The 15,881-nt window shown below is 38.5% G+C and overlaps 1 protein-coding gene across 1 annotated transcript; it reads left to right on the forward strand.

Moving 5' to 3' along the window:
- Positions 1-2,804, forward strand: LOC132622040 (light-induced protein, chloroplastic). The gene is made up of 3 exons (XM_060336552.1): positions 1-576; positions 2,020-2,215; positions 2,314-2,804. The coding sequence occupies exons 1-3, from the start codon at positions 122-124 to the stop codon at positions 2,626-2,628; spliced, it is 966 nt and encodes a 321-aa protein (XP_060192535.1). The 5' UTR covers positions 1-121; the 3' UTR covers positions 2,629-2,804.
- Positions 2,805-15,881: the final 13,077 nt, after the last annotated feature.

A 15,881-nucleotide genomic window follows, 5' to 3' on the forward strand; every position in this document is an offset into this window, starting at 1 on the left:
ACCATAGCACTCAATCTATTAAGCTTCCCCTGTTTTCTTCACTCATTTCTTCTCACTCACTTTCACAAATAGCATTTTTTTCCCTTCTCTATTCACTCTGTCTGTACAAGATCTTAAAAATATGGCTTCCATCTCTTCTCTGAATCAACTCCCTTGCAAAACCCTCCAAATCACATGCAAATATTCAAAACCCACCTCAAAAATCTCAACTTTCCCATCAAAAACAGAAGTACACAAACCAATTTCAATCAAACAATCCACAAACCCAAAACCAAGATTCACAGTACAAGCAACAAAATACGACCAAGATGACGAGTGGGGTCCAGAAGTAGAACAAATAAAGCCAAGTGGAGTAGCAGTTGCAGAAGAAGAACCGCCAAAGCCAAAGGAACCTAGTGAAATCGATTTGCTGAAGAAAGAATTGACAGATGCTTTTTATGGAACAAATAGGGGTTTGAGTGCTAGCAGTGAGACTAGAGCAGAGATAGTTGAACTTATTACTCAGCTTGAGTCCAAGAACCCAACTCCAGCACCTACTGAAGCGTTGACTCTTCTCAATGGCAGATGGATACTTGCGTAAGTTCTTGTTTTTACCTGCACGTTCATATTGCTACGTGGGAAATTAACCTTTTTTTTTTGTTTGTTTGTTGTGTCTCAAACTGCAATATTTGCATATTTTCTTTTTTAGATTGGGTGAATATATATATATATATATATATATATATATATATATACACCCTTTAACAAACATTTCTGTTACGTACATAAACCTCCTTACTTAGAAATGAACGGAACAACAACAACCTACCCAGTGAAATTCCCAATGCGGGGTCTAGCGAGGGTAACAGAAATGTTTGTTAAACGGTATATATATATATATATATATAATTGATGTGAATAAGCTATTCTTTTATTTAGTTTGACTCTTCATTGTAGCCGTCCAATTCAATTTATAGACGATCATAGTGTTAGAAAAGATTGAAATGATTTATGATGACTATGGAATTAGCAGATTAATGGTTCAATGAACTCCAAAATTTGCTTAAAGGATCTCTTAGAAATCTCGTCGAAGAGAAAGAAAAAAACACAGGGAGATGACATCTTAGAATAGATGTTTTCGTGTAGATAAACAAATAAATTAGAAATGGCGGCTAATTTGACTCATAAACCAACGTACGTAAAACGGCAACAAGCTGTCACCACTGTTAGCACCGGTTTTAACCTTTTTTTTTTTTTTAACAATAACCGGTTTTAACTGTTCAATAGAAAAGATATCAAAACATTTTATTTCAGTAGAAAAAGGGATAGTGTCCAAAAATATACCAAGGATTAGGCCTTTTTGTTCTTTGGTAGGCTGGACTTTGTTTATTCTTTGGGAAAACAGTTAATGTTGTTTTTTTAAGACTTCTGTTGATCTGGTTAAAATTTCTTAATTGAAGGGATAGTTTAAGGCTGATGATTTTTTTGGAAGAGTTACTTAATATGTCTACATCTTACCTAATTGGATTTGTTGTGCTCTAAGTAATCGGATTCTTTTATTAGATAAAAACTAAGTGTATTGATTCAACAATCAACTCTGAGATATTAATATTCTCGCCTAGCTGGAGTACAAAACGATAGATAAAAAAGCTTTGGTACTTTGGAAACTAGAAGTATCCCAAGTCATAGGAGGATAGTGATATACTTCTCACACGCGTTTGATAAAAGGTTGATTAAAATTCTTAAATTTATGGGTGCTAAATACTGTTGCATCCTATGGCTAAATATACATATTAAAGAATTTTAATCAATGACTGAGTCCACATCTGTTGCCATGAACATACATCAAAAAATTCAAGTGTCATCTTTTCATTACCATCACTGCTGCCTTGTTGCTTTTTAGCTAATCATGATCTTTTGATGAAAATAAGGACATTGTTTAGTGCACAAAGAATGTTAAACCTTCTTGCTTCAGTGTAAATGTAATATACTCGCGCTTATTGGCATGAACACTTGGAATACTGTACTGGAACACTGCAGGTACACATCTTTTTCTGGTCTGTTCCCCTTGTTGTCCAGGGGCAATCTACCTCTGCTTCGCGTCGAGGAGATTTCACAGACCATCGATTCCGAGAATTTTGCTGTTCAGAACTCTGTTGTCTTTGCTGGACCTTTGACTACAACTGAAATTAGTACCAACGCCAAATTCGAAGTCAGAAGTCCTAAACGTGTCCAGGTCGATATCTTCTTCTGCCACATTTTTCTAGTCTAATTATCATTCCTTGTACTTGACCATCATTTTAGTCTCATATTTTACTGTGTTTTTTGGTTCAGATTAAATTTGATGAAGGCATAATTAGAACACCCCAGTTGACAGATTCAATCGAGTTTCCCGAGAATGTCGAATTCTTGGGGCAAAAGATTGATCTAAGCCCCTTCAAAGGCTTGATTACTTCAGTCCAGGACACAGCTTCCTCAGTGGCAAAGTCCATTTCAAATCAACCACCAATTAAGTTTCCTATTTCCACCGACAGCGCACAATCGTGGCTGCTTACAACATACTTGGATGATGAGCTTAGGATTTCCAGAGGAGATGCAGGCAGTGTTTTTGTGTTGATCAAGGAAGGCAGTCCCCTCTTGAAGCCTTAAAGAGACATGCCCTTGTATGATCCCAATATAGAAGAGCAAACAATAGAATGGTAAAAAACAAAAGATGATGTAAACTAAAAATAATTTAAATCAAACTCTATAGATGGTTTGGTCTCCTCATGATTTGTACCTGTGGTATATCAAATATTGAAAAATTATAGCTTGAAGCATATGAATCACTTTGCAGGAGTCCTCAATTTTAGAAGCCTAAAAGTGCAGATTAACATTGATAAGTTTGGATCTTTAGAAATAGTGAACCAAGAAATAGATGCGGTGGGCTGAGTGTGAATGAATGTTGAAGTTGCAGTGAGTAGAATTTGTTCGGGAGAGGATATTTCCAATCTTTTCAATTATGGGGTGCATGCTTTAGTAAGTAGGCGTTTGGATGTGCGGTTTGAAATCAGCGTTTGGAAATATATTTCATCTCGTGGTTTCAAACCATGGTTTGGGGTTTCAAATCATGGCTTCAAAAATTTTAAATATAAAACTTGACCTATAAGTTTATATTTTATGAAAAAAGACTCATAAGTTGATAAATATTTTTAACAATTACTCCCATGAGCCATTTATCAACCTCATTAACTTTCACTAACCTTCATTTATGTCTACCATGTGAGAGGATTATATAAAGAGTAGTTACATTACTATTCATGTTAAATTTTCATTTTTATTGAACAAAAGTTTAATTAATTAATGTTGCATTTTTTTAGAAAGGTCTTCTAGTAGCATATTAATTTTGTTATGAACTATGACTTGCTCATTTGGTAAGATTGTATAAGAATTGAGAATGTTTTGATAGTTTTCATAACTTGTGGGTTTTTATGTCTATAAAATAAAATACAACTTAAGATATCCAAATTACATGTCCAAACGTGGTTTCAAACTATGTCCAAACGGCTCCTAAAGACTACGATCGTCTTGCGTTTACTCTAAAAATAGCCTAAATATTTCATTAAATATAGTCATATGCAATAATTATTCAAATGTGTGTCGTTCCAACTAGCACTTTGATAATTTTTGTTCATTTCAAGCATGAAAGAGTTTACCCTTGTTGAAGTCATAAATTTCCATTGTATATAAATTCAAATCGTTACTGACTTACCGTACCACACAAATCGAGTCGAAACTTAAAAATACCGAATCATACCGAACTGATTGGTAATGGCAGAACACTTTTAAATTTGAAAACTGAAATTAACGAACCAAAATTCTCAATATTATTGTACCGTACCATGAACACCTCTATTTTTCATACACGATTAGCTTTTTAACGTTAAAAGTAGAATTAAGATTATTATGTATGCTTAGAAAAATTAATTGGGAGAAACAAGCTGTACCATGAAGGCATAAACACTTCTACTTATGACACGGTAAACGTTTTTCCTATTAACCTAAAAACTAAAATTGAAAATTTATCATATTATGCTTAGAAAAATTAATACTATGAGAAACAAATCGTAATGTTCAAATTTAGAAATTGTTGAAGGAAAAAATTGTCCCATCACGGACAGCCCATAAAAAAGATAAGGAAAAAATAGAGTAAATTAACCACAAAAAAGAAGAAGGGAAAGGTAAAATAAATGAATAAACATAAGAATTTGTATTGAGTAATAACTTGTTTGGCCAAGCTTATTTTTTCCAAAAATACTTATTTTTTTCCAATAAGTGCTTATTTGAAAAAACATGAGTTGTTTGGCCAAGTTTTTGAAAAAAAAAAATACTTTTGGGGAGTAGCAGAAGCAGTTTTTCAAAAACTAAAAGAATAGATTTTCCCCAAAAACAACAATAGCAAAGAAGAAGAAGAAGAAGAAGCAGTTTTTAAATTTTTGTCTTGGCAATAATACCCTTAGTAAAAGAAGTTATATACCCTTAGTAAAAGAAGTTATATAGTTTTAAAAGGCAGTGTCAGGACTCGCCCCGGGGCTCGCCTCAGGGCAGGACAGTGGCAAAATGCCTTGGGGCTAACGTGCGTGACTTAGTTCCTATGAGGCTTAGGCCCTAAGCGCCCAACCGTACGCCCTAAACACGCCTAACGCCCAACGCCCAGGGCTCGCCTAACAGTTCTTACACAAATTATATTTTAAATTCCTTAAATAAAATCATTCACCCTCATAATTGTTTAACAAAATAATGATACTTAATAGTTTTTCATCTATAGAAATAGAAGATTGGGTGTAACTCATATAACAAGTCGTAATATTGAATATTTACTATTTGAGAACGTCGTGAGGGTGAATATCACTTAATTTAAAAAAAAAAAAAAACACATAGCGGAATTGTACATTTTTTTTCATGAAGAAGTTATGTTTTAATTGTAATATTGATAAATTTTATTGATTATTTGCTTATAGGGAGATAAAATGAATAGTATGATAGTAATAGTGTTTTAAGAAACTGTGTTTTTTTCCGTGTTTGAAAGTTAAAATGTTAGAATTGTTTTGCATTTCATAATAGCTTTTATTTCATTGTATTGTTTATACTTGTAAAATTATGTTATATATATTACAAGTTATAAGCGGTGTATAATGGATTGCTTTGATCATTTTTTTGTGAGGATCAAGCGCGCGCTCACACACACATACATACATACATACATACATATATATATATATATGTATATATATATATATATATACATATATATATATATATGTATATATATATTTCATTTATTTACAGTTTTCTTTTATTTTTTATGTAATTTTATCTATTTAAAAATATTTATTGTAATTATATTATTTTAAGAAATACTAAAAATTAAATACCCATGGGGCTTACGCCCCGTGCCTCGAGGCTTACGCCTCGTCGAGGCGTATGTAAAACGCCCCGCCTTACGCCACCGCCTTTTAAAACACTGATTATCATAACCTACTTAATTAAACTTAGTAATAAATACGATATTCTACAGCTTATTCGTTACACAACAGTTCAACCGCAATATCCCCTTCAACCAAGCCTTAAACGTGACCAGCAACTCATTTTTCACAAGGTATGATTTCTTGAATATGCTTTCTATTTTACATTCAGTGCCACCATTCAAGTTTCACACTGAGGTTCATCTTGTTACAACTACAATGGCTATACATAATTTCATATGAAGAAATTCTTCCACTGATATTGAATTCGATCATTATGCAAATGAAGACATTATGCTAGAGCTTGAAGAAGAAGATGGACATTCGGCCATTCGTTCAGAAATGCAAGGCATGTCTACCAATGCGATGGAGTTGTTACGTAATAAAATTAGAGATGATATCATTAGGAGCTCTTCTCATCATGTATAAGTATTTCTTCTTATTTTAGAGTAGATTTCCAATATGTGATTTTTTTATATTTGTGGATTGACGTTTGATATATTTTAATTAAGCTAAAAGAATCGAGCAATTTTCAATTTTATTTCAATATTTTACTTAAATAAAATGAAAGCTTAATCGTAGTCTTTCATAATAAATATTTAAAGACTATGTATTTATCTACTTATGTCACAACCCAATTTGGCTAAGTCGTGCGGGCACTTACCTTTCCCACCTCGGTAAGCGAACCCTCAACCCAACGATAATAAAGGCATAAATGAATAGATCAATTAAGCGGAAGAGAATAAATCACGTAAGTCTTACGATAATAATATAGAAAAAGTGCCGAAATAAGGAAATACACTCAGAGTCTGGTCTAAGCCATACAAAAGCATCTAACTAGAAACATACAAGTCTGGAAATATAATAATACATCAATATCTGTATATGTCTTGGAATGGAAAGTAAGACATAAATAAGATGAGTCTTCAAGGCAGCGAACGTCTCGTGCTTACCCTAGAAACTTTAAGCTATACTGATAGTGACTATCAGCCACGAGAGACGGAAGCAGATCCAACCTGGAACTCTGCATTCATAAAAGAATGTAGCAAGTGCAGGTCAGTACAAAACCACAGTACTGGTAGGTATCATAGGCCGACTAAGCATAGCTAACATAATTCAGACAATAAAGCAAGATAGGCAGATAAATCAATAAGTATAAGTCAACCATAATCAGAACCAAGTACACGTCATCACCTAGGTGGAAGCATCTAAACCCAAGTGTGTCAAGTCTCAATATATCAAATCTGAAACCAACATCACAAGTAAAAACACCAGATCATCACAATATAAGCCATAATGCGGTGCAATGCAATGTTGTGCACACATGTACTCCGGACGAAAGTATCGACGTCCTGGTAGCACAACCCCTGGGGGACCCGAGAAGTCCATGTACTCACTCAATCCACAATTTCGAGACAACCATCGGACATCGGACTCTCACATCACTCCACACAATCCACGATTCCTGGATAACCATCGGATATCGAACTTCTCGCATCACTCCACACAATTCACGATTCCGGGATAACCATCGGATATCGGACTTCTCACATCACTCTCATGCAAACTGAGCACAGCTCATCACAGTGTTTCATCGAGTATCAACAATGTATCAACAGTATATCATGAGAGATGTGAGTGTGTGCAATGTATGAATCAACATCAATAATCAGGTTAATATCACAAGTACCAAACATGGGTACGCAAACCATATCATGAAAGACTACACAAGTTATATGGAATACTATCCTCGTACCAACATCAACAAGTGAGGTACCACAATATCATGAACAAGATATATCAATAGTCTCCAACATCTATTATTACCACGCGGCATCAAGCCAATAACAATAGAGCAATCAAGTCACAACACAACAGGGTAGCTAGCCACAATGACGCAATAAGGCCCAACCTAAGATAATACCCAACCCAACTTCATACCCGAAGGTTTACATGCTTTCTCCGACAATATCATCTAAATATATGCTTCGTTACACGAAGTCTCACCAAGGTTAAGCCATAACCTACCTAGATGGTCGAACAACAATACACCAACAATCACTCCTTAGCCTTGCCCTTCCGTTTGCCTCAAGATCAAGAAAGTCTAGGCATATTCGAAATCTAGATTAGAAATCATGAAGATCGATACATACATGCATTGCTATCATCCAAATTAGGTCAAAACCAACCCTAGAATTTGGGGAAACGTGGCACACAAGGTCCAAACGGGAAATTCGGGGGTAAAATATCTAATTAAACACTAAGTGATCAAAATCCATCAACTAATTGCTAAAATAACTCAAGGATTCATCCAATTTCGAAATCCAAGCAAAATCCCTAATTTTGGGTATAAACCCTAACTCTTAGATTCAAGCATCCAACACTAATAATGGAAGATATATGATTAACAACCTTAGATACATCATAATCTAGGATAAACCCAATCAATTTCATCATTAAAAATCCTAGGTAGAATATCCATTAAATTCACTTTTTATCTTCCATTACTAAGGAACTAACAAGAAAAGAGGGATTCTAAGATGATTAGGAATAATGAATTAGCAAAGGGATTAGAGGGACTTACCACTAAGAATCTTTTCCAAGAATCCTCTAGAATAGCTCCTAAGAGCTCAATTTTCGGAATGGTAATAAATGATAGACTAAGGGTTTTTAATACTCACTTAATGAAATAACCAGGCATGATACCGTTACTGCGGCTACGAGACCACTGCGGTTGTCCCGCCTCAGCGGCCAATTATACCACCACGACGGTCATCACCAAAAACACATGGCCGCCCTAGCGGCATGGCAACCGCTACACCGGTGCCGCTGGTGCGACACTGGTGCAGCCATGGCGGGCACCAGTACCAGATTTTCCCAAAAATTTTCAAGTCTCAACCGAAATCCCGACTAACTCCCGAGGCCATCTGCTTACAAACCACATACAGAGACCCACATAAAAACACGCTACGAACACACTCGTGGCCTCGGAATTCCCAACGGACGTCTCATTGACCGAGTTAACCCCCGATACCTCAAATCCAACTTTCCAACCCAAGTCCCAAAATGCATCCGAGTGCATTGGGAACCAAACCAGATATACACACAAGTTCTAAACGACCATCCGGACCTCTTGGAATCGACGGATTTTCGAAAAAGGTCCGTTTACCCAAAAGTCAACTTTGAGTCAACTCCTTTTCGCTTTAAGCCCAAATTTCACAAAAAGCCGCCCGAATCAAATCTAGATACCTTGGGAAGCGTGTCAACGGTCCCCTCGGGTCAAAAGTGAGCTAACCAAGCTCGGAAAGGAGAAAAAGTGTCGGAGAGACTATAACGACCAAACGGGTCTTTACAGCTTAATACTACTACTAATTATTAAGTAAATTTATCCATGTCCTTATTCGTAATTGTCACGACCCAACCCCGTGGGCCATGACTAGTTCCCGACCTGGACACTCGTATACGTACCTGTTAGATATAGTCAAACTGAAGCTAAAATCAATATGGAAACTTGCAAAAGAACTCCAAAGGTTCATAACGTCATCATATATACATATATCCAAATAACCGGTCTCCTGGGGAGTCACAACTGATCAAAACATAATATGATACGCAAGCCGACAAGGTTGCCATAATACATCAATATGATACGCAAGCCGACAAGGTTGCCACAATACATCAACATGATACGCAAGCCGACAAGGCTGCCACAATACATCAACATGATACGCAAGCCGACAAGGCTGCCAATACATATCGTCACCATACGCAAGCCGACAAGGCTTCCATTACAGAAGAACATATCCACAACACATCGTATAGACACAGTTGAACAAACTTATACACAACTCACACATATGTCTACAGACCTCTAAGCGTATCGATAGTGAAATATGACTGGACAGGGCCCCGCCGTACCCCTGGATAAACATATACATATACATCATAAGATCTGTACCAAAAGTCTAGGCTCCGCAACAATGGAGCTCTCCAAGACAGCTGAGTAGAAGTCCTATGCTGAAGGGTCACCAAACCGACTATCTGTACCTGCGGGCATGAAACGCAGCCCCCCCGAAGAAAGGGGGTCAGTACGGAATATGTACTGAGTATATAAAGCATGTGATACAGTAAAGAGGATCATAACTGAAATAGAGGTCACAGGAGACAAGTATGACATTCAAAATACCAATACATTTGCCTTATAAAATGTAAATCATGCATATCAATATCATATATCATACCCGGCCCATTATGGGACTCGGTGAATAAAGTCATCCTTGGCGCCATAATCACATCATCATATCATATATATATATATATATATATATATATATATATACCGTACCCGGCCCTCTAGTGAGGGACTCGGTGAACAATGCAGTGAAACGGTGCACGAAAACATACCCGTCTCGGGACTCGGTGAAAGATATATTGAGGCATGCACGAGCAGAGTAGTGAGCAACCATATGCAAACTAAGTCATATCTAAGACTCGATAGAATAATCAAGATGAACTATTATTAGAAAATCAAGACAATAATCATATCAAGTACCCTTCGAATGTCACAATGGATTATATCAAAATAGAACTTCTGGAATCATAGACATGTATCGAGACACCATGAAATAGCTTATGGAAATCAAGAACATTAGTCATCCTAGTGGCTCTAAGAATAGGACCTTCTTTGGAGTCATATATACGTCGTCTGTTTGTTTTATAAAGATCATGCCAAAAGAAAGAAGGGTTAGATTTACATACCTGTTATAGGTTAACCGTAACCAAGTTCGCTTCGTCGCCCCTTTAGCCTATTTAATATGAAAGTAACGCTATCGTTAGTAAACTATGCTTTCTAGCTTACAAATCTACAGCCAATCACTTATAGGAATCATTTTGTTAGTTAAGAACTTAACGGAAATCGGGCAGCATTTCCCCTATATAACTCGCCTAACCCAAACTTCCAATTAATCTCCTGTTATCACAACAATACCAACAACAACAGTAATAGAAATATTCATATCAAATCTTTAAGATCCAGCCCATAAACAACTCAAACAACCCAATAACCTTTCTTAATCCTTTTTCCAATCCAAATCACTAATATTTAAGATTATACACCAAACGGACTAACATACGCTTTGTATACGATACATTATACAATTCTTTTTCCAAATTTAGAGCCATATCAACGACAACACGACAACAACACGAACAACAACATACGAACATAAGACCACACTTTTAATCTTTCAACTCAATAAGAACAACCCACAACTTTATGAACATTTAATCCAATTCATATTTCAACAATTCCATATAATACAAATTAATCTCTCCATTACAACATCTTTAACTCCAATTACATTTCAAGATGAAGAAATCTTACCTTGAATTGATTAGGACAGATCCTATAATAACTTGCTCAATTCGCACCACTTTCATTTCCCGCACTTCGACACCCTTAGGTGGCTGCCTTCTTGACGTGTAAAACACCTTAGGAGATTATAAATTTTTTTGTTCACCATAGCAGCTGGCCGTGAGCTGCTCCAAATCTGCCATGGCCGTGAGTTGCCATGGCATGGAAGCTCTCTTCTCTTTCAATTTTGTTTATCTCTAATTCAAATTGAGGTTGGAATGAATTGTAAATGGCAAGGTGATTTATGAATCATCATAATGCCTTATATAGGCAGCCCCTCCATGGGACACGTGTCCACCCTTTTGACATGTGTCCCACTCAATTAACCACCAATCAAATTCCGCCATGTGTTGTGGGGCCCGCTTAGTGGTCTAATTAGCTTAATTAATCATTAATCCCCACTTAATAATATAATCATGGTTAAATTAATCCCTAATCTCCACTAATATTTCCACACCAATTGAACTTTACAAACAATCGTGTATTATGAAAATCGAGAATTAAAAGTCCTTGTCTCGTATTTCAAAAACAACATTGTCCTTGAATTCATGCCAATGAGCTTACGAATAATCCAACGTATAAAAAATTCGGGGTATAACAGTAATTTGATATTTAAAAGCACTGTTTGAAAAGCTTAGCCAAACACTAATTGCTGCAAAAAAATATTTTTTAAATTGATTGTTCAAACACAAACTGCTTCTTATCAAAAGTACTTTTTTGAAAAACAATTTCGAAAAAAAAAAAAAAACTTTAAAAAATAAACAGATTTTAGAAGTTTGGCCAAATAGACTATAAGTCAAATCCAGTAAATTAACAACTAAGTTCAAGATCAAATTTATAATCTCAATTAAATTTTTTCATGAACATGAATCATTTGTCGTAGCTTGAAGCCTTCAATCATTCTTATTGAAGAGATGTTATACAGTAAGAAATTTATGCACAGAATAATTATAAGGTCACAAACAACACAAATGTCGTAGCTTGAAGCCTTCAATCATTCTTATTGGAGAGATGCTATACACTAAGAAATCAATGCACGGAATAATTATAAGGTCACAAACAACGCAAATCAAATTATGACACAATGAAAAAACTCAAAATTGTTTACCCCGAATTTGGGAAATCAATTGAATTTGTATGCGGGTATACGATATGTGCTTGGATCTTGATATATGTTTGATAGTGGAAAATAAGCGTGTGAGTATTTAGTAATAAAACGGCTAATAACGATAATTTGCTCGATTTGCTATGGACATGAACATTTAGAAGCTATGTTCAATACTTAATGGAAGAAGCACAATATAAATGGAAACAAATGGCCTTGGCCGGATCAGATATTGAGGGAGAGAGATTGTGTATATGAGCTCTTTTATTATAAATGTTCTTGGAAAGTAAAGGAGTCAACCCTTACAAAGGAGGGGGATGTGCTCTATTTATAGTGGTGCCTCTATGGGCCTCTTCCCATACAAATGATTAGAATAATAATAAAAAGGACAGCTCTGAGCAAATTTGGTGGGATTAGGTTGGCCGTACGATCTGACGCACGCATGGTTGGTGGTTGACCATGGCAGGACGCTATCAACGCGTGGCAACCGCGTAACGGATCTCTCGGATCAACGGCCATGACCAAAACGGACTAACGGCCAGGATCTCCCAAACTAACGGCCACGATTTCCTGGACTATAGGCCACGATTTCCCGGACTAACGGCCACGATCAAACGGACTAACGGCTATGATCAAACGGACCAGCGGCCACGATTAATTCGGACCAACGGCTATGATCAAACGGACCAGCGGCCACGATCAATTCGGAACAACGGCTATGATCAAATGGACCAGCGGCCACGATCAATTCAGACCAACGGCCCCGGTCAAACGGACCAACGGCCACGATCAATTCGGACCAACGGTCACGAATGCTCGGGTCACCGGGCTTGGTCGTTCCAATGACGAAGAAGGCAGATCAGTCGGTCCCCTCGCTCCACCGGTTTGCCTCGCATCCGGTTTTTACCGTATACAAATAGCCCCACACTTCCCAGATCTCCGATCTATCGGAGTAACGGGGAGTGGATAACTTCCGAAACTGGTGGCCCTGTCAGCTCGTCGTTACCTTCTTATTTCTTCGTTTTGAATGTTTGCCATTATTTTTGTCATGATCGTTGGTCCGTTTTAGGACAGGTCGACTCATAGTCGTTAATTCACCGTGCCCGTGGGACTTATCCGATGCTTCATAAGTTCAGATGTCTCCGAATTACGATAGGCATTTTCTTTAAGGTCGGTATTTTTTCAACCTTGGCAAAGTTTTTGATGTAGCAGTCCCCGTTTTGGGGGAATTTGCCGAGCTTTGGCTTGGGTCATTGTGACCTTGTCGCCTTTGTCGAATTTCGGGCACAATCCTCGATATAGAGTATGTGAGTGGGGCAGTGCCGGAATACGGCGGTTACCATCGGGGCGAAGTCCTTTTAATAGAAAGACACCCAAGATTTTGTTATACCAGCTTTTGATAACTTTGCGTTTGCAAAATGTTTGTACATATGATAATTTTAATTCCTTCTGCCTTTGCTGTAGCAAATATACAACGGGACACGATTCATTACGATCGTTTGGTCCTTACATCGAAGGCTATGGCCGGTGACCGGGCCTTAGTTTTGCCGTAGCAAATGCTAAATGGGACACGATTCATTATGATCGTTTGGTCCTTACATCGAAGGTTATAGCCGGTGACCGGGCCTTAGTTTTGCCGTAGCAAATGCTAAATAGGACACGATTCATTATGATTGTTTGGTCCTTACATCGAAGGCTATAGCCGGTGACCGGGCCTTAGTTTTGCCGTAGCAAATGCTAAACGGGACGCGATTCATTATGATCGTTTGGTCCTTACACCGAAACCTAATGCAGAAGGTCCGGTCTTGATTTTGCCGTAGCAAATATTGGGGGGACACGATTCATTTTGATCGTTTGGTCCTTACACCGAAACCTAATGCAGAAGGTCCGGTCTTGATTTGTTGAGCTCCTCCGTTTTCCACTAACCGGGGTAAACCTCGATGTGGGTATAAGTCCCCTAGTGTTTATCCGAGCTGCAAGATCAGGCGAGCGCTATCAAGTCCCCACTCGTAGACCGTGACCCCGAGTTCCCGGCCGTTTGTCCTTATTTTTGTTAAGTAACACGTTGTACTTGTTGCCTCATTAAAAACGTTGTCGAAAAACCCATTTTGGGACAAAATCGTACTAAGGAAAAGAGTGCAACACGCGTTTTCAAACCTAGATCCTAACTTTATCCGGTACTTGACTTCTTGCAAAAAGAAAAAGGTTAAACATGAGGTGTCCATACCTTAGCAGTAATATCCCTTCAAATGAGCCACGTTCCGGTTGTTGCACAATCGCTGCCCGTCCACGGATTCCAGCTGACACGATCTTTTGCCCGTTACCTCGGTTATCTTGTACGGTCTTTCCCAGTTCGGACCCAGTTTTCCTCCGTTGGGATTCTTGGTGCTCAAGGTATCTTTCCGAAGCACCAAGTCCCCAACTTAGAAATGTCAAAAATTGGCTCTCCGATTGTAGTACCTTTCCATTTTCGGCTTCTGGGTTGCAATACGGACCAACACATTTTCGCGAAGTTCATCCGTGAGATCGAGTTTCACAGCCGTGGCCTCCTCGTTTGACTCCTCGGTGGTATACCTGAACCGGAGACTCGACCCGTTTATCACCCCCGCCCGGAGAAATGACTCGGGCCATCCCTTGATTTTTCCGACCTGAAGCTTGGTTGTCGAGAGTATGGCCGATACCTTTCCCTCGATGGTCCGGCCTCCGGTTCGTAATTCTTTTGTGATCTCTCCGAGCTTTTGTTCATTTTTACGGGCCCCGGGGGAAGCTCGAGTTGGTCGTCCTCTATCCGAATTTTTGACTCGTATCGGTTATGGACATCCGCCCAGGTCACAGCCTCGTATTCCAGTAAGCTTTTCTTTAATTTGAACGAAGCCGTCGAGCTCTGAACATTGAGCCCCTTTGTGAAAGCTTGTGCGGCCCATTCCTCCGGAACCGGGGGGAGCTCCATTCGTTCCCTTTGGAACCGGTTGACAAATTCACGCAATAGCTTCTTATCTCTTTGGGCTATACGGAAAATATCCGCCTTTCGAGCCTGCACCTTTTTGGCTCCAGCGTGTGCTTTTATGAAGGCATTGGCGAGCATTTCGAAAGAAGTGATTGAATGCTCGGGCAGATGATCGTACCAAGTCAATGCTCCTTTTGACAGAGTTTCCCCGAACTTTTTCAACAACACGGATTCGATTTCATCATCTTCCATATCATTGCCTTTTATAGCACAGACGTATGAGGTCACGTGTTCGTGAGGGTCCGTTGTGCCGTCATATTTTTGGATATCCGGCATTTTGAACCTCTTCGGGATCAATTTCGGAGCTGCACTCGGAGGAAAAGGCCTTTGGATGTACCTCTTTGAATCCGGCCCTTTCAAGATAAGCGGAGCCCCCGGGATTTGATCCACCCGAGAGTTGTATGTCTCCACCCTTTTTTTGGTCGAGTCCACCCGCTTTGCCAACGTTTCGAGCATTCTCAGAACCTCGGTGGATGGACCAGCTCCGGAGCCATTGCTTTCAACCATCCGTGCCTCATCTCTTCTGGGTTCAGCAACACTCTTCGCCTTTTCCGGGGTCGTTTTATCTCCTCCGTTCTGCAGCTGGGTTATTGCGATTCCCTGTTCGGCAATCGCCGCTCTCTGTTCCTGCAACATTTCAAAAATTAAACGCAAGTCAATATTATCATTCGGGGTATCCGGTTCTTTCCGGACTTGTGTCCCGGACAAAGTAATTGAATTGTTAGTATTTAAAGGGTCAGTGGGGTTTGGCAATCCTCGTGGCCCGCTGCCTTCATTTTCGGCCACGATCTCGTTGTTGTTGACGTGACCAGATTGCCCACTGTTAGCCATTTGGTCTGTTTTTTCAGAGACGGACAGCAGATGTTTCTGATT

The sequence above is a fragment of the Lycium barbarum genome, chromosome 12, assembly GCF_019175385.1.
Source record: "Lycium barbarum isolate Lr01 chromosome 12, ASM1917538v2, whole genome shotgun sequence".
In the NCBI taxonomy this organism is placed as follows: Eukaryota; Viridiplantae; Streptophyta; class Magnoliopsida; order Solanales; family Solanaceae; genus Lycium; species Lycium barbarum.